Genomic DNA, 21,156 nt, shown 5'->3' with positions numbered 1-21,156 from the left:
ATTAAGATAACCTTCATAATTAAATAAAAGTCATCACCAAGGGCATAATAATGCAAATCCAAACAATTTCAAGTAAATTAACTGCTCTTGATGTCCCATCAATATTCAATAGAAACTGAGGGAAGACAAGTCCCATTTGAAGCCCCTATTTTTTCACAAAGATAATCAAATCAATACCCTATTTAAAGAAGTTAATGGACTTTAATTTTGTGGAATGTTTTGGAAGAAATGGATTCGGTCGAGGGTAATTTGGTCTTTTTAAAAAGATATGGTACATGGTACATGCCATCAGGATGACCATATTTTTCAAATTTGACATGATATTGGATTTGTTAGAGCTTGATAATGGATATATAGTCCACAAAATAATCCTGGATTTTTATCAGGATGATATTGGATGGAAAGCCTCCTATATGCTTTCTTGTTATTTGTTAATTACATAAAACCAAAAAAGAATTCAGAAATGGGTATATATTATATTATATATAAAACTGAAATAAAAGATTATGAATCATTATTGCTCGGATAAGATCATAAAAAAAATAATAATAAAAATAAATAATAATTCAAAAAAAAAAAAAACCACATGCCTAAAAGAGAGTAAATATTATTATCCCATGAAATCAATCAAATGAAGGTTTTATGTTAACACAATCCAACATACCCATCATTTGATAAAATGGCATTAATATTCTAAAAAAATTCAGTAAATACTCACACGATTTTTGAACTTTTAACAATTTTATGACCCTATTTCGCCTGCACCTTCATCCATTTGGAACACCTTTATGGTTTTCAAAGGAAAATAAACATACCTTGTAATAAGATCATCTCCAATGGATTAAGCCTATGGATTGTTGTATGGATTGCCATATAGGAAAGAGAATATATATACATTCAATTTAATTCTTAAAAAATTCATAAATTTCATTACAATTCTATTGCACCGTTCAATGGTCATTCAACTCCACACTCTCTCTCATTCCTCTATATTATAATCACATTTAATCTATTAAACCCTCATACAACTCCCATTGTGGATGGTCGAAATGGTACCATTTGTCCAGCAACCCAAACAGTATGAACATTTGGTACTTTCAAGGAAGCATACAATGTAATTCAAAGATTCAACCCGAATTTGAAAATATGCATTGGACAACGTTCATTTATTCGGATTTAGTTTCTAGCATGTACAAATAAACTCTAACCAAATTCAAAATTATCAATTAAGATGAGTGGCGGATCCAACCCGAAAGTCAGGTGGGGTGCACAACCGTTGACCGTGGAAATTAATAAAACAAAGTAATAAAAAGTAGAATAACATTAAAATTTACAACTAAATGTCATTTTACAATTGAAATCTACGGGGACACATAGCTAAGAAACGTTTGATAATATTTTCAGTTGTAACCTTGGAAAATCATTCTCTTTCAACCGCGCAAATTACACAATCATTTAAAAATTCTTCCGAAATTCGATTCCAGAAATCCAACTTTACAAGCTTCATAGCGGAAAAACATCACTCCAGCGTTGCGGTAGCAACCAGCAAGACCAATTATAACTTCACTAACTGATAAATCAATGGAAGGAAAGATGTGTATCAGTTTCCACCATCACTTTAGCAAGGTCGGATATACTCTTCAAAGTAGCAAATCTTCCATCTTGTTGCATATGAGAAGGGTAAACTGAAAGTTCATGTAGAATATTCATCCTATCTTTATAGCTAAAATGATGTGGATAGAAATCGATCAACTTCCGTAACTTTGATGGGTCAAAGTCACAAAATGAATCATGTAGATTCAAACCCGTCATACAAATAAGCAATTCGGAAGTTACTTCACTAAAACGGTCAACAAACTCTTGAATTTACATATCTAAAACCATGTTAAAACAAAAAAACTCGTAATAATGGTGATTGGAGATATTGGTATGTTGTCTTCGATTTCTTGGATTAACATAAATATCCTCCATGTTCAGCATTTGAATTTCATTATTCTCACAAAAAGAGTTGATGTCTAACATAAGTGAATCAAACCCATCATTTCTCATTTTTTTTAACGTTGCAGCGGTTGATTTCACCAAACTTATGACATTAACGATATCTTAATCCTTTCTTTATAGAGATTGTGACAATATGTTTGTGATCCCTACAATTTTCAACATCAACCGTAAATGGAACACAAAATCAAATGATCGAAACGTTGGCTAAACTATTAATGCCTTCATCGTCAACATATTCAAGCACATCAATAACAGATGAAACAAACCAACCAAACGCGATAGAGTTTTGAAATGAGAATTCCAACGTGTATCTCTGGCTCTAGTAAGAGAAAGCTCTTGGTTTAATCCACTTCCCGTTTCAATTTCACCACGGCCGATCTTCCAGTTTATCTTTTTGGCTTTCATGCATCATATTTTTCTGATCACAAGAAGCACACACAACATTCATTAGAACGGCTACCATATCAAAAAAAAAAAGTCTCCAACGTCATGATGTTTTTTGGCAAACGCCACAACAACTAGTTGAAGTTGGTGAGCAAAACAATGAACATAATAAGCAGAGGCATTTTCTCTCATGATTATAGATTTTAACCCATTAATCTGTCCACTCAAATTGTTTGCTCCATCATAACCTTGACCCCTGATCTTCGTCAAACTCAATCCATATTCAGAAAATAAAGAGACAATAGCAGATTTTAGCGACAACGTTGATGTCTCTTTCACATGAACAATTCCAATAAACATTTCTTAACAATCCCACATGTAACATATCGCAAAACTATCTCCATTTGCTCTTTTTGGATATATCGTTGGACTCATCAACTAATAAAGCAAAAAATATCATCACCAATTTCTTCAAAAATTGATTGAAGTACTTCTTGTACAAAACAATGAGAAATATCTTTTTCAATACATGGAGCCACCATTTGAATGTTCCCCGGAGCATTTAGTAATGTCACTTTACATACACTCTTATTTTGTTGTCGAATCAAATTCAATGTTTTCAGGAAATTTCCTCTAAAAAGAGACATTTCAAACTCATCGTGACTACGAAAAGGCAATGCACATTTCAACAAATGTCTACAAGCATCAATGGAAGCAGATAATCGAATTCGATGTTCAATCTTAACAACCTCATTTTTCTTGTGAAGAGCAATATCAATTGATTGATTTTGTCTCGTTAAGTCTTCAAATTTTTTAAGGGCAATTTAATGAGAACTATTAACATTATCACCCTCGTGAGTTTTAAATATTTCTGGTTTATTCCAACTAGTAAAGCTTTCTATCACAAAAGCATCACCCTCACCCTTTTTACTTGATCCATCTTTAAATAAATAACAACACAAAAAAAATGCTTCATCTTTTTTCACACTATATTCCAACCAATTTCTGTAATCATTAAACCAATACGGATTAAAACATCTTGTCCTCTTTCCTATCATCATTGGTGGAAACTTATGAACAGGTGGTTGAGAAGGTCCTCTAATTAAATATTTTCTTCTTATTTTATCTCTTTGATTAGGGTGATAATGTGAAAAAAAAATTCTATCAGTCGGATCCCAAGGAATGTCAATCATATCATCTTTAATCGGGACTCGTGGAATAGAGCTAAGTTGGGGAATTTCATTAGAAACATTTCCGAATGAAGATGCTTCATTTGTTGATGGTTTTCTTTTCAAATATCTTAACAATTTTTTGTTAAATAATCATTGACCTGTAGATAGCAAATTCAAAACATAAATTATTAGAATTGTAATTCAAAATATTTTAAACTGAATGTAAATAACCATTTTTTGGCTATATATGAGTTAATACGTTTAAACAGATAACCTCAATTACAATCATTTATATATATAATTTATTTGATATTACTTCACATGCTTCTTTTCCATATATACTAATATGAGTCAATTTTTACTTATAGTTAATATATTTGATAATTATAATCGTGTATCCTAATTTTTTATAACTAAAATATTCTCATAAATAATCAAAGAATTAACATTTTTAACAATCCCGAAGAACTTTTATTACAATATAATACAATCCAAAGAACTTTTATTACAATATAATACAATCCAAAGAACCTCTAATGACTTTTTTTCTCTCTGTATATCAACACCCAAAACAAAACTAACTTCAACATTTCCCAAAATCCCAAAGAATCGAACATATGTAAAAACAATCTAACAGAATCAATTTCAGAAAATCAACATATTTAACCAAACAAATCATACCAGGGACGACGGACTCACGAACTTTCGGTTATTGGGCAGTCTTATCGGTTGTCTTTGACCCTCCGAGTTTCCGACAACTTCTTCTTAAGGAACAGGCGACTAGCTAGGTTAAAATCAGAATGAAAATGAAGGAAAATGGAGGTTCTTGATATGTTGGGGATTGGAGGATTTTAGAAGATAGAGGAAGTGTGCAGAGTAAAACAAAAGATTGCTGAAAATTTTAACCAAAGTCAAGAGGGGTCAGACCAAATCTCAAGGGGAGACCATTTCTTTAAAAAAATAAAATAAAAAAATAATAGGTGGGGTCCACTTTCAAACGGGGCCATACACCCCACTAAGCAAGGCTTTGCTCCACCGTTGCTTAAGATCAATGGCGGAGCTAAGCTTTGCTTAGTGGCGTGTATGGCCCCACTTGAAAATGGACCCAACCTGTTAGGTTTTTTTTTTAAGAAATGGTACCCTCTTGAGATTTGGTCTGACCCCTCTTGACTTTGGTTAAAATTTTCAGCAATCTTTTGTTTTACTCTACACACTTCCTCTCTCTTCTAAAATCCCCCAATCCCCAACATATCAAGAACCCCCATTTTCCTTCATTTTTACTTTGATTTTAACCTAGCAAGCCGCCGGTTCCTTAAGAAGAAGCTGTCGGAAACTCGGAGGGTCAAAGACAATCGGCAAGACCGCCCCAACAACTGAAAGTTCGCGAGTCCATCGCTCTTGGTATAATTTGTTTGGTTAAATATGTTGATTTTTTGAAATTGATTCTGTTATATTGTTTTTACATATGTTCGATTCATTGGGATTTTGGGAAATGTTGAAGTTTGTTTGTTTTTTTTGGTGTTGATATCAAACGTTCTTTGGATTGTATTATATTGTAATAAATGTTCTTTGGGATTGTTAAAAATCTTAATTCTTTGATTATTTATGAGAATATTTTAGTTATAAAAAATTAGGATACACAATTATAAATATCAAATATATTAACTATAAGGAAAATTTGACTCATATTAGTATATATGGAAAGGAAATAGGTGAAGTAATATTAAATAGATTATATATAAAAATGATTGTAATTGAGGTTACCTGTTTAAACGTATTAACTCATATATGGCAAAAACTGATTATTTACATTCTGTTTAAAATATTTTGAACTACAATTCTAATAATTTATGTTATAAATTTGCTATCTATAGGTCGATGATTATTTAACAAAGAAAATGTTAAGATATTTGAAAATAAAACCATCAACAAATGAAGCATCTTCATCCGGAACTGTTTCTAATGAAATTCCCGAACTTAGCTCTATTCCATGAGTCCTGATTGAAGATGATATGATTGAAATTCCTTGGGATCCGGCTGATAGAAAAAAGTTTTCAGATTATCACCCAAATCAAAGAGATGAAATAAGAAGAAAATACTTAATTAGAGGACATTCTCAACCACGTGTTCATAAGTTTCTACCAAGGGTGATAGGAAAGAGGAAAAGATATTTTAATCCGTATTGGTTTAATGATTAAAAAAAATGGTTGGAATATAGTGTGAAAAAAGATGAAGCATTTTGTTTCTAATGTTATTTATTTAAAGATGGATCAAGTAAAATGGGTGAGGGTGATGTTTTTGTGACGGAAGGCTTTACTAGTTAGAATAAACCAGAAAGATTTAAAACTCATGATAGAGATAATGTTAATAGTTCTCATTACATTGCCCTTAAAAAATGTGAAGACTTAACGAGACAAAATCAATCAATTGCTACTGCTCTTCACAAGCAAAATGAGGTTGTTAAGATTGAACATCGAATTCGATTATCTTCTTCCATTGATGCTTGTAGACATTTGTTGAAATGTGCATTGCCTTTTCGCAATCACGATGAGTTTGAATGTCTCTTTTTAGAGGAAATTTCCTGAAAACATTGAATTTGATTCGACACCAAAATAAGAGTGTATGTAAAGTGACATTAATAAATGCTCCGGGGAATAATCAAATGGTGGCTCAACGTATTCAGAAAGATATTTCTCATTGTTTCGCACAAGAAGTACTTCAATCAAATTTTGAAGAAATTGGTGATGATATTTTTGCTTTATTAGTTTACAAGTCCAGCGATATATCCAAAAAGAACAAATGGCGGTAGTTTTCCGATATGTTACATGTGGGATTGTTAAAGAAAAGTTTATTGGACTTGTTCATGTGAAAGAGACATCGGCGTTGTTGCTAAAATCTGCTATTTACTCTTTATTTTCTGAATATGGATTGAGTTTGGCGAAGATCAGGGGTCAAGGTAATGATGGAGCAAGCAATATGAGTGGACAGTTTAACGGGTTAAAATCTTTGATCATGAGAGAAAATGCCTCTGCTTATTATGTTCATTGTTTTGCTCACCAACTTCAACTAGTTGTTGTGGCGGTTGCCAAAAAACATCATGATGTTGGAGACTTTTTTTGATATGGTAGCCGTTCTAATGAATGTTGTGTGTGCTTCTTGTAAACAGACAAATATGATGTGTGAAAGCCAAAAAGATAAACTGGAAGATTCCATCGGCCGTGGTGAAATTGAAACGGGAAGTGGATTAAACCAAGAGCTTTCTCTTACTAGAGCCAGAGATACACGTTGGAATTCTCATTTCAAAACTCTATCGCATTTGGTTGGTTTGTTTCATCTGTTATTGATGTGCTTGAATATGTTGAGGATGAAAGCATTAATAGTTTTAGCCAACGTTTCGATCATTTGATTTTGTGTTCCATTTACAGTTGATGTTGAAAATTTTAGGGATCACAAACATATTGTCACAATCTCTATAAAGAAAGGATTAAGATATCGTGAATGCCATAAGTTTGGTGAAATCAACCGCTGCAACGTTAAAAAAGATGAGAAATGATGGGTTTGATTCACTTATGTTGGACATCAACTCTTTTTGTGAGAATAATGAAATTCAAATGCTGAACATGGAGGATATTTATGTTAATCCAAGAAATCTAAGACAGCATACCAATATCTCCAATCACCATTATTACGAGTTTTTTGTTTTAACATGGTTTTGGATATGCAAATTCAAGAGTTCGGTGATCATTATAGTGAAGTAACTTCCGAATTGCTTATTTGTATGACAGATTTGAATCCACATGATTCATTTTGTGACTTTGGCCCATCAAAGTTACGGAAGTTGATCGATTTCTATCCACATGATTTTAGCTATAAACATAGGATGAATATTCTGTAACATCCCAAAAATACAACCCAAAATTTGTGTTTGAAAACTTTACTAAACCATAATATCAAGTATCAAAAGATAAAAACCATGAATCTTATATCTCAAAATGTCATAATAAGTGTATCAACTCGAAACTAGTGTCAAGATCATATCAAAATATCAGAGTCTAACTCCTAGGCTAAACTGAAGTTGTGGTGTGTGTCATGCCATTATCCCGAGCTCTTCCCCTTACTTGCGGAAGTACCTGAAACCAAAAACTGAAACTGTAAGCCCAAAGCTTACTGAGCTCCCCCAAACTACCACATACCATACAATAACATATAAAGCAACTACTGGGCCTTGCCCACTTCATCGGACCGATGTCCAAAAACTGCATCGGACCGAAGTCTGGAACTAACCAGGGCCTTGCTCTCTACATCGGACCGTAGTCTGGAATGTGCATCGGACCGAAGTCCGAAACTAACAACGGCCTTGCCCTCTGCATCGGACCGATGTCCGGAAATTGCATCGGACCAAAGTCCGGAACTAACTAGAGTCGTGCCCTCTGCATCAGACCGTAGTCCCGAAACTGCATCGGACCAAAGTCCAGAACTAACCAGGGCCTTGCCCTTTACATCGGACCGATGTCCGAAAACTGCATTGGACTGAAGTTTGGAACTAACCAAGGTCTCGCCCTCTGCATCGGACCGAAGTCTGGAACGCACTGAACATAGCATAGCTTAATCATAACTACTAGCATAAACACATATATTGCATATTGCATCGGACCGAAGTCCGGAACACATAACAAAAAGACATGCTTGAATCACAAAGACATCAAGCACACTGAACTACTGCATCAGACCAAAGTCCAGAACTACTGCGAACTAAGCGGGTCAACATTGTGGCTGTAGACCTATTCCTATTGGAAGGAAACTCACCTCGTAACGTTGGCTGCTAAGATGCAAAATCTGAAACTGTCTGACTGCTGCTCCGAAACTCCCCGGCTACAAATCCCATAAACACTAAAATCAAATACCGATAACTAATCTCAGGGTAAAATGACTATTTCACCCCTGGTTAAAGTCAACTTTCAGTTGACCGGACTCGCCGAGTTGGGCCGCCAACTCGTCAAGTCCCTATCATCCGTTCTAATCCTTTACGCGCTTCTACTCGTCGAGTTTGGCAAAGACTCGACGAGTTCTTCTTCGATACTAACATCGAGTCTAACAATATCCTAGTCGCAGAGTTGTATGAACAACTCGTCGAGTTCTCCTTCATCATATGAACACGTCCAATTTGTGCCTCGACGAGTTGTATGAACAACTCGTCGAGTCTGTTCTTGGGCATGAACTGATTCGCCAAGTCCTAAGGATGACTCGTCGAGTCTCATGCATGCTAATACTATACAGTCGATTCTAGTCGATTTCAGTGCTTCCAATTCATAGATCTGGGCTTCTAGGGCTGGTTTTACACGTAAAGTTTCCAACTTTACGTGCATGCACAAGAGAATGGGGCTTAAACACCAAAATCCTCCAACAATAAGCAATTAGGGTTTGGAACAAGTCTATGATTGCATAAAGGTGGCTATATTGAGCTCCTGGAGCTCAATAACGTCCATATCTATGGTTTCCATCCAATGAGGAGTTCAAATTCGAGTTTGACTCAAACCAACATTCCAAGAGAAGCATAAACAAGCATAAAAGAGGGTTTAATGGAACAATAAGCAAGGTGTTAACTTTATTACCAAAATATGCAGCAAATGGAGACTAGATTCTGGACCTCCTTTCTCTTCTCTTGATCTTCTTTCCTTCCTCTTCCTCTAAAGCTTCCAAGCTAGCACAAACACACTCAAGCTCAACAATGGGGCTAGGGTTTACAGGGGAAATGCTCTAGAGGTGCTGGAGGCTGGAACGGGAGGCTATAATGACGTTTATATATGATACAAACCTTTGGATTTAGGGTTTCATCCAGACTAGCGGACTCGTCGAGTCCGGATTATGGACTCGTCGAGTCGCCCGCTAAAAACGCAAGCCAATCACGTCTCTACACGACGAGTCGGGCCACTGACTCGTCGAGTACCTCTTAAAAAGGGAAAACCATATTTAAATTACATACCAGAAATTGGGGTGTTACAAATCTTCACCACTTATCTTAGACTTCGTCCTCGAAGTCTGCTGCTACCGATCCCGAAAATAGCTCCGGATAGTGCTCCATTATCTCCTCCTCAGTATCCCACGTCCACTCTTGAAAGACCCACACTTTCATAAATTCTACATTATTACTCCAAAACATGTTACGTGCATATTCACAAATAATATATTACATTGATAACTTGTTTACAAACGACTGGATACAAACAGGCTAAGTTTTAATATTTTACATAACTATCCAGGATATTGTAATTTTATACAAACATAAACCCATATATCAAAGTACTATTACAAGCTATTCTAAATCTTCCAACAGTATACTACCATACTGCTTATTTATTTCCTGCAATTGTTAAACATTGAGAGGGGTAAGCGGTGACGCTTGGTGAGTTTAATAATAGATACAATATAATGTTATGCCATATATACACTTCAATATGGCAGAAGCAAAGAGGAACAAGGAACAACAAAGGCATATGTGAATCATGTGACAAACTTTCCATATTAATCAATGACTGGATGCAAAGATATACAATATATATCAATAAAGCTTCGGCCTAAATGACACAGAAGACATACAATTTCTGATTAACATTTTGGTAGATTTCAGGCTTATAGCCCTGTCTAACCATTTGCCAATTTCTGATTAACCATTTGCCAATACCATAGAATAGAAGTCATTCTCTTATCGGAAACTCACTTTTTACACGACATAGTGTTTGTCGATTTTATCGCGGATCTTCGATTGGTCATAACTTCTTCGTTATAACTCGGATTTCGACGAGGTTTTCGCCTAAACTTTTCTAATGAGATTCTTTACAACTTTAAATAATAAAATTTTACTTATTTCAAATTTTATATTTTTGCTAAATTTCAGTATTTGGCATTTGATTGGAATCTCGTAAGACTTCCAATACTTTCTGAATGATTCTAAGCATAGTTTTACTTTATTTCTAGTAAAAACCATCTGTTAGAACTCAACATTCAAATTCACATAATATTTCGTAATATTATTCACTTTTATAATTTACAATACATGATAACTGAACGTGTATGTTACAACTCTGAACGCTTCCGGTGCTACCACTGCACCTTCACTAACTGAACCACATTGTTCCTCAAGGTCTTTGTCTTCCGATCTAAGATCGCAACTGGTCTCTCGATATAATTTAGGCTACTATCAACCTGAATATCCTCGAATGCTACTACTGCTGACTCGTCCACCAAACACTTCCGTAACTGAGAAACGTGGAAAGTGTTGTGGATCTGGCTATACTCTGTTGGAAGATCCAAACGGTAAGCAACCTGCCCACCCGGGCCAAAACCCTAAAGGGACCAATAAACCTGGGGCCCAGCTTTCCCCTCTTTCAGAACCTAATGACACCCTTCCAGGGTGACACTTTCAGGAGGACCATATCACCCACCTGAAACTCCAAACCCGAACGCCTCCTGTCGGCGTAACTCTTCTGTCGACTCTGCGCAGTCTGCAGTCTGCTACGGACCTATTGGATCAAATTTGTAGTCCTGAGCATCACCTCAGTACTCCCGATGACTCTCTGACCAACCTTGCCTCAACATATCGGGTTCCTACATTTCCTCCCGTAGAGCATCTCGAAGGGAGGGCGGTCAATGTTGGCGTGGTAACAGTTGTTATACGAAAATTCCGCCACGAAAGATACGTATCCCAACTACCACCAAAGTCTAGGATGCATGCCCAAAGCATGTCCTTGAGAGTCTGAATCGTCCTCTCGCTTTGCCCATCCGTCTGAGGGTGGAAAGCGGTGCTGAAGTGAAGACGAGTCCCCATCTCGTATTGAAACCGCTTCCAAAACCTGGAAGTGAACTGGACGTCTCAATCTGATACTACTGATACATGCACTCCATGTCGTGCCACTACCTCGTGCACATAAATATCAGCTAGCTTCTCGGTCGATATGCTCTCCTGAATCAGTATAAATGTGCGCTCTTGGTCAGCCGATCCACTATAACCCAAATCGAATCGATTCCACGTGTGGTGCTAGGGAGCTTAGTGATGAAATCCATGGTGATATCCTCCCATTTCCACACGGGAATATCTAACGACTGCATCTTGCCGTGGGCTCTCTGATACTCCGCCTTGACCTTCCTACAGGTCAGGCATCTCTCGACGTACCCGGCTACGTCCCACTTCATGCAGGGCCACCAATAATCAGGTCGAAGATCTCAGTACATCTTCATCGCCCCTGGGTGGATGGAGAATCGAGACTTTTGAGCCTCGTCCATCAACACCTACCGTACTCCGCCCCAGTACGGCACCCAAACTCTCCCATGAAGGGTCAACAATCCTCGACTGTCATAGTCGAAGGAAGCTACTCGGCCCACAATCATTTCGCACTTCTGCTTTTCCTCCTTCAGGCCCCTAACTTGTGTCTCTCTAATCTTCTCCAACAATGGAGTAATCACTGTCATCCTCAAACATATATCCCTGATCGGGGCTGCTACCGCCTTGCGGCTCACGGCGTTGGCCACAACGTTGGCCTTGCCCGGATGATAAAGGATCTCACAATCATAATCCTTTACCACGTCTAACCATCGGCGCTGCCTCATGTTCAGATTCGGCTGATCCATAAGCTACCTCAAACTCTTATGATCTGTGTAAACCGTACAACGGAACCCATAGAGGTAATGCCGCCAAATCTTGAGGGCAAACACTACTGCCCCCAACTCTAAGTCATGCATCGGATAGTTAGCCTCGTGAGGCTTCAACTGTCTAGAGGCGTAAGCTATCACATGGCCTTGCTGCATCAAAATCGCTCCCATACCTATGATCGAAGCGTCACAGTAGACTACCAAATCATGTACCCCCTCGGGCAAGGTAAGAATCAACACCTCGCACAATCTCTGTCTGAGGTTCTCAAATGTTGCCTGCTGCTCAGCCCCCCAACAAAACACCACCGACTTCTTGGTCAGTCGGGTGAGTGGAACTGCTATCTTGGAGAAATACTAGATGAATCTCCTGTAGTACCTTGCCAGTCCTAGGAAGCTATGAATCACGGTTGGATACCTCGGGACCTCTCACTGCATCACGGCCTCTATCTTGGCCGGATCTACTAGTATACCCTTCTGGTTGACGAGGTGACCAAGGAACTGCACCTCGCGCAACTAGAACTCTCATTTGGAGAAATTCGCAAAAAGTCTCTCCCTCCTCAGCGTCTCTAGCACCTCTCTCAGATGCTCCTCATGCTGCTCCTGAGTCTTGGAATAAACCAATATGTCATCAATGAGCACTATCACTGACCGATCCAACATAGGTCTGCATATGCGGTTCATGAGATCCATGAACGCGGCTGGTGCGTTGGTGAGCCCGAACGGCATCACCACAAATTCATAAAGGCCATAGCGGGTCCTAAAAGCGGCCTTGTGCACATCCTCATCCCTGACCCGCATCTGGTGATATCCTAACCATAGATCAATCTTGGAGAACCAAGATGCTCCCTGAAGCTGGTCAAACAAATAGTCTATTCTTGGGAGTGGGTAACAGTTCTTCACCGTTACCTTATTCAACTCCTGGTAATCTATGCACATACGGTGCGACCCATCCTTCTTCCTCACGAACAGGATCGGGGCTCCCCATGGTGAACTACTTGGCCTGATGAATCCCTGTCTAGCAGCTCTTGCAACTGCGTAGACAACTCCTACATCTCTGGAGGAGCCAACTGATTTGGTGACTTGGCTATCGGAGCCACACCCGGAACCAGGTGAATCCGAAACTCGACATGCCTTTTCGGAGGTATCCCAGGTAAATCCTCCAGGAATACGTCCGGATACTCTCGCACTACTGGTACATCATCAACAGTCGCATTACCCTTCTCCTGGGCATCTATAACGTAGGCGACGTACCCTGCGCAACCCTGCTGAATGTAGCATCTCGCTCTCGCTGATGAACAAAGGACTGGTCTGCACTGTGGTCTCTCGCCTTGAATCACTAACTCTCCCCCATTGGGAGTGCGAACACTTACTAACTGCAGCTCACAATCAATCACTGCCCCATAGGGCCTCAACCAATCCATACCCACTATAACCTTATTCCCTCGCAGGGGAATAGGAACCAAATCCATTAAAAACAACTCATCAAATAACCGCATCGAACACCCCCTATGTACTCTCGTGACCCTGAAGGTCCTGTCATCCGCTATCTCAACCTCAAGTGGACAATCCAGCTCCCCCGGAGCTCTGCTAAACCTCTTGCTAAGCGCAAGTGAAACAAATGATCAGGTAGCTCCCAAGTTAAACAATTCTATAGCTGAAATGTTGTTCACTAAGAACGAACCTATACAAAAACATATAACCATGAGAAACAATCAATATCAATAAAGAGGTAAGAGGAAAATGCATACCCGTCACCACATCAGGAGTCGCTCGCGCCTCCTCTGCTGTCATCTAGAAAGCTCTACTCTTCACCATTGGCGCCTCACCTCGGCCCTAACGGTCGTCTGTAATCCTCAATGTAGCAGGGGCAGGTGTCGCCACCTTCCCTGATGCTGCTAAACTCGGACACTGGGACTTTTTATGTCCCCTCTAATTGCAATGGAAGCAAATCAGGTCAGATGATGTGGTTGTGGTGGTAGTAACTGTACAATTTCTGCTCATATTCCCTATCTGGCCGCACTTGTAACAACCGAGACTCCCTACCTTGCACGCCCCATCGTGCAATCTCCCACACTTGCCACACCGGCTGTGGCCCTGCTGTCCACTAAATATGTGATCCGATACCTTGGGCCTTTTGCTCGAACTCCCTGTACCAGAAGCCACCTCTGGCTTCCTCTTCCTCTCCATCTCCAGATCTATCTCTCGCTCACGAGCCCTCGCAATCATATCATCCAGCGTCTTACAGATGGACCGGCTTACAAACTAGCGGATATCACTCCGCAACATCTCATGATATCGGACCTTCTTCATTTCCTCATCAGCTGCGTACTGAGGAACGAGAAGAGCGCTCTCCTTAAACTTGGCGGTAATCTCTGCCACTGTCTCTGTAGTCTGAGTGAGGTCCTAAAACTCCCTAGCTAACTGTTGCACCTCAATAACTAGTGCAAACTCGGCTCTGAACCTGGTAGTAAAATTAGCCCAGGTCATCGCATCAAGAGTTGCGTCATCCCCAATGACATGCTCGATCTCCTCCCACCACTCTCGTGCCCTATCCTTCAGAAGACAGGATGCTAGTCTGACCTTGTCCCCCTCGGGACATCTGCTCGTGCGGAATGCATTGGCGACATCTGCCAACCACCTAGAACTTGCTATGGGGTCTCGCACCCTATGATAGTCTGGAGCTCCACAAGCCCGGAACTCCCTGAAAGTAAGTGTGCGCGACCCCATCATAGTCGCCACCTCAGCACGGAATGTGCTTAATCTCTCATCCATCAACTCCATAATACCCTCCTTAATCGTACTGGAGATCACAGGAGTCTGCTCAAGTATGATACGAGTAACCTCTGAGAAGAGAAACTCTCTGGTCTGCTCATCTAGATGCTTGGCCCTTAAGCCTGATCCTGATCCCTCGTCGGCTCCTAAACTGCCGACTGCTGGCCTAGGGCGCAAAACCACCATTTTGAAAACACATAATGACAAACATCAGGAATACAAATATATTTTTAAGGATCGCTACTACTACAAGTTTCTGGTCTTGTCTCAACCTTCCTTGGTTCAAGTACGGATCCTCTGCTTCCAGTAGTACGGGCCCATACTACCTTCCACATCTATCCGTACTTTCCTCAAGAACTGCCTTGACTCCACCATGTTCCTTTTACTACTACTGATTTCTGCTACTCTCATCCTAGGCTTGCCCTAGGGAACTTCCAACCCGCACCCAATCCTCAGCTGCTGAAGGCCTCATTGTAATGCCAGTTAGCCACCAGATGAATACCATCACATGCAATGAGGCTCAGATAATCCTTCGAGTAAGGGACTCATCCCTACAACGGTTAGGACTCAGACAAGAGCTGCGCAGTAGGGACAAATCCAACACTCTGAGATTATTCAACCCTGATTGCATGTGACTTAATGTATCCACCTAATAGCTAACTCCCATCACTCCGAGTTCCACGAAGCACAAAGCAAGCAACATTCAGACAAAGAAAACTACTGCAGCAAATCTATCCTCATAACAAGAAACTGTACAAGCATACAATGTGAAGCTCATACTTTCAGGCATAACCTAAATAGGTTATCCCACTATTGTCTACTCAATACTAGTATGCAATTCTCATCAAGCTAAAACACATATAGCAGGCACATAAGGCATCCTCCTAGATCATTAGTCCTATTCTAGCATGCTATTCTACTGAAACTGAAACTGATAATCATAACATAAACTTGTATGGGTAATTTGGGAGTACTTACTTGAGCTCGGCTGATCGCATGCACCACACCCTTTTTCCTTTTTCAAAAACTCTTTTCTTTTTAGATTTCTTTTCAAAAGTTTCTTTTTCAAAAATGTTTTTCTTTTGAAAACCTTATACCATTTCCTTAGTTTGAGTTCAGACACACCCGAGAGTGTGCCCGAATCCCTCAAACCAAGGCTCTGATACCAACATGTAAGATCCCAAAAATACAACCCAAATTTTTTGTTTGAAAACATTACCAAACCATAATATCAAGTATCAACAGATAAAAACCATGAATATTGTATCTCAAAATGTCATAATAGGTTTATCAAATCGAAACTAGTGTCAAGATCATATCAAAATATCAGATTCTAACTCCCATGCTAAACTGAAGCTGTGGAGTGTGCCATGCCATCATCCCGAGCTCTTCCCCTTACTTGCGGAAGTACTTGAAACCAAAAACTGAAACTGTAAGCACAAAGCTTAGTGAGCTCCCCCAAACTACCACATACCATACAATAACATACAAAGCAACTACTGGTCCTTGCCCACTGTATCGGACTGATGTCCAGAAACTGCATCGGATCGAAGTCTAGAACGAACCAGGGCCTTGCCCTCTGCATCGGACTGTAGTCCGAAAACTGCATCGGACCGAAGTCCGGAATTAACCAGGGCCTTGTCCTCTATATCGGACCGATGTCCGGAAACAGCATCGGGCCGAAGTCCAGAACTAACCAGGGTCTCACCCCGTACATTGGAACAAAGTCTGGAATGTACCGAACGTAGCATAGCATAATCATAACTACTAGCATAAAAACATATACTGCATACTATATCGAACCAAAGTCTGGAACACATAACCCAAAGACATGCTTGAATCACAAAGACATCAAGTGTACTGAACTACTGCATCGGACCGATGTCCAGAACTACTGCTAACTAAGCGGGTCGGCATTGTGGTCGTAGACGTGTTCCTACTGGAAGGAAACTCACCTCGTAACGTTGGCTGCTGAGATGCTAAATCTGAAACTGCTAGACTGCTGCTCCGAAACTCCCCGACTACAAATCCCATAAACACTAAATCAAATACTGATAACTAATCTCAGGGTAAAATGACTATTTTATCCTTGGTCAAAGTCAACATCCAGGTCAAAATCAACTTTCAGTTGACCGGACTCGCCGAGTTGGGCCGCCAACTCGCCAAGTCCCTATCATCCATTCTAATCCTCTACGCGCTTCTACTCGTCGAGTTTGGCAAAGACTCGACGAGGTCCTCTTCGATACTAACATCGAGTCTAACAATATCCGACTCGCCGAGTTGTATGAATAACTTGTCGAGTTCTCCTTTATCATATGAACATGTCTAGTCTGTGCCTCGCCGAGTTGTAAGAACAACTCGTCAAGTCTCATGCATGCTAATGCTATACAGTCGATTTCAGTGCTTCCAATTCATAGATCTGGGCTTCTAGGGCTGGTTTTACACGTAAAGTTTCCAACTTTACGTGCATGCACAAGAGAATGGGGCTTAAACACCAAAATCCTCCAACAATAAGCACTTAGGGTTTGGAACAAGGCTATGATTGCATAAAGGTGGCTATATGCGACATCCCCATTTTCACGGCCAGAAAAGGCTGATTGTGTTTATGCTTTATGAAAATCAAAGTACTTCGTTTCATAAAAATGTTGCGGAATTTGTTCCCAGAAAAACACGATAAATACATTATCAAAATATTTTCAAAGAAACGTATTTTATTTATTTTAAAACGTTTGGGATGTAATCGTCAATACAGAAACATAAGCATAAACGGAACTTACATTTATTTACACTAGTGATCTACATCTCTTTAATCTCTCAATGTAATGTGACTTCATATCAACACCTGTGATATAATTAAAACTGAGTGGGTCAGGTTGGGAAACCTGGTGAGAACATAGGGTTTTCAACCCACAATAATATAATTATTATGTTTAAACATCAAACAATCAACTCAATTACTCATCCCCATTATATTCTTTACTCTTAAAGATCTACCCTAAGAATCGGCTATTCCTCGTTCATTTATTCCTAAGGATCATCCTAAGGAATCGTCACGAAGTACATCGTTGCCACGATTTACACAACAGGCACTAGGTCTGCATAGTCGTCGGGGGTTAGACATTAAGTCTGCATGATCGTCAAGGTTTACACAACGGGCACTAAGTCTACATAGTCGCCAGGGTTTAGGCATCAAGTTTGCATGATCGCCAAGGTTTAGGTATCAAGTATGCATGATCACCAGGGTTTAGGCATCAATTCTGCATGATCACCAGGGTTTAGGCATCAAGTTTGCATGATCACCTAGGTTTCGAGTACACCGGGTGAACACATCGTTCACAACACCTACAGGTTGCGAGCCTGCTAATGTTCCACTGGACTGTCTAGAATAGTCTGTGGTTGTCATCCATACTATGCTGAATGATGGGGCCATCGTTTGCGAAAAGGCTTCTCACATCGTCCACCTCTCATCCTCACCTCATGGTCTATAACACCTCTCAACTCATCATCCAACTCATATTCCATCTATTACATCTACCCATGTTTTACCCCAACATTATCGTAGATATAAAATACATATACAGTTTAAATCATTTAAAACATGTATAAAATCGTTCATCCAGCATAGACAACAAGTATTCAGATAATATGCACACATAGCATGTAATTTATATAAAATATTTCATATCTATGTGTAAGATGAAAGTAACTATGCACTCACCTGATGACTCAGTACTCGGACAACACTTCGTTACTGTTAAAACAATTTCCCTTGGACAAAACCTAGTATCATTACCATTAGAGTTTAGTATAACGTTAACCGCGACTAATTAATAGTCTAGATATTATTACTATTATATAAGCGTTAAGAAACACTCTTATATAACTCATAGTAATAGCCCAAATACTCATTATAAGTTCCTAATAACGATACTATATTAAAACATAAGCTATACTAAAGATAGGGTAGGTATAGCTCACTTACAGCGGGTTTTCTTGGAAATCGGGCTCTGCCGGAGTAGAGTTTCTGAGCCGAAGGCTATTCCTTTCAGAGTCGTCAGGTGCTCCGGGGCTTACGCCTCGTGCTAGGGGGTTCCCTAGGCTTTTTTTTTTTTTTTTTTGGGGGGGGGGGGGGGGGGGGGGTTGGGAGGTTTAAAGAGAGTTTCTAGAGAGAGAAAGAAAGGGTGAAGGTGTGAGGTTGAGGGTTGCCCCGGAACCTCTATTTGTAGTGCTCCTAGAGTGTCACCACGTCGTGGTGTTGCGTAGGCTCCAAAGCTTCGCCTGGTGCTGACACGTGGCGACGCACACAGGGTGGAAATCAGCCGATTTTCAAAAAATCATAACTTTCGCATACGAACTCCGTTTTTGACGTTCTTTTTTTCCACGCGTAGGTAAAAACAAGTTCTACAACTTTCACTTATACTCTATCGGCTAATTCTTGACCGATCTCAAATTTAACAGTAGGAGGCGTTTAGACTGTTAAATGACCGTGATGAATTCGTAACTCCTTCATACGGACTCCGTTTTTTTCTATATTTTTACTGTTTAGTTCCTATTAATGAGATCTTCAACTCTCATTTAGGTCGCGTAAGCCAAAAACCGCTCGAACTAAAATTCGAGTTTCGGGTCGTGCACTGCTAAGCCGAATCTTAGAAAAACCACAACTTCTTCATACGAAGTCAGATTTCGGCGTTCTTTTTATGGATGTTCTCGGTTTAACGTGTACTACAACTTTGGTTTAGATTGATAAGGCTGAAAGTCGCTCTATCGTAAATTAACTATTTACAATTCCCGGTATCGTGCTGGTTTTGTCGCGAAACTTCGACGGGTCATAACTTCTTCGTTATAACTCGGATTTCCGCGTTCTTTATATGTACGAAAACCTTGTAACATATACTACAACTTGGTTAAGATTATTTGTTCTAAATAATATTTTGTCGAAATGTCATTTTCGACCCTTATTGCCTCTAATTTGACTAGCCCGGATCTGTGGACGTTACACTATATTGAGCTCCTGGAGCTCAATAACGTCCAGATCTATGGTTTCCATCCAAAGATGAGTTCAAATTCGAGTTTGCCTCAAACCAACATTCCAAGAGAAGCATAAACAAGCATAAAAGAGGGTTTAATGGAACAATAAGCAAGGTGTTAACTTTATTACCAAAATATGCAGCAAATGGAGACTAGATTCTGGACCTCCATTCTCTTCTTATGATCTTCTTTCCTTCCTCTTCCTCCAAAGCTTCCAAGCTAGCACAAACACACTCAAGCTCAACAATGGGGCTAGGGTTTACAGGGGAAATGCTCTAGAGGTGTTGGAGGCTGGAATAGGAGGCTATAATGACGTTTAAATAGGATACAAACCCTGGGATTTAGGGTTTTATCCAGACTAGAGGATTCACCGAGTCCGGAATATGGACTCGTCGAGTTGCCCGCTAAAAACACGAGCCAATCGCATCTCTACTCGACGAGTCGGGCCACTGAATCGTCAAGTACCTCTTAAAAAGGGAAAACCATATTTAAATTACATACCAGAAATTGGGGCGTTACATATTCTACATGAACTTTTGGTTTACCCTTCTCATATGCAACAAGATGGAAGATTTGCTACTTTGAAGAGTATATCCGACTTTGCTAAAGTGATGGTGGAAACCGATACACATCTTTCCTTTCCATTGATTTATCACTTAGTGAAGTTGTCATTGGTCTTGCTGGTTGCTACTGGAACGGTGGAGAGATGTTTATCTGCGATGAAGCTTGTAAAGTTGGATTTGCATAATTGAATTTCGGACGAATTATTAAATGATTTTGTAATTTGCACGGTTGAAAGAGAATGATTTTCCAAGGTTACAACTAAAAATATTATCAAACGTTTCTTAGCTATGTGTCCCCGTAGATTTCAATTGTAAAATGACATTTAGTTGTAAATTTTAATGTTATTCTACTTTTTAGTACTTTGTTTTATTAATTTCCACGATCAATGGTTGTGCATCCCACTTGACTTTCGGGCTGGATCTGCTACTACTTAAGATTCAATGTTTTACCTACATAATTGATGTATGGCAATCAAGATAAAAAGATTTGGAGTTGATGCTTGCAGAAGTCAAAGCACCATGCCCACTCCAAGCACAGACGTAGCTATAGTATACCAAGGTGGGTCCTAGGACCCACCTAATTATCTTAA

General features: G+C 39.6%; 1 protein-coding gene and 1 pseudogene across 1 annotated transcript; one reads left to right on the top strand and one right to left on the bottom strand.

Moving 5' to 3' along the window:
- Positions 1 to 1,578: 1,578 nt before the first annotated feature.
- Positions 1,579 to 2,406, bottom strand: LOC111907990 (uncharacterized). The gene is made up of 2 exons (XM_023903800.1): positions 2,268 to 2,406; positions 1,579 to 1,859 (listed from the first exon to the last, which is right to left on the bottom strand). Exons 1-2 carry the CDS (start codon positions 2,404 to 2,406, stop codon positions 1,579 to 1,581), a joined length of 420 nt encoding a protein of 139 aa, XP_023759568.1.
- Positions 2,407 to 5,836: 3,430 nt separating this feature from the next.
- LOC111907991 (uncharacterized) lies at positions 5,837 to 7,452 on the top strand (annotated as a pseudogene).
- Positions 7,453 to 21,156: the final 13,704 nt, after the last annotated feature.

The sequence above is a fragment of the Lactuca sativa genome, chromosome 5 (assembly GCF_002870075.4).
Source record: "Lactuca sativa cultivar Salinas chromosome 5, Lsat_Salinas_v11, whole genome shotgun sequence".
In the NCBI taxonomy this organism is placed as follows: Eukaryota; Viridiplantae; Streptophyta; class Magnoliopsida; order Asterales; family Asteraceae; genus Lactuca; species Lactuca sativa.
Note: the sequence above shows the minus strand (reverse complement) of the source record. Positions and strands in the feature narration are given on the sequence as shown.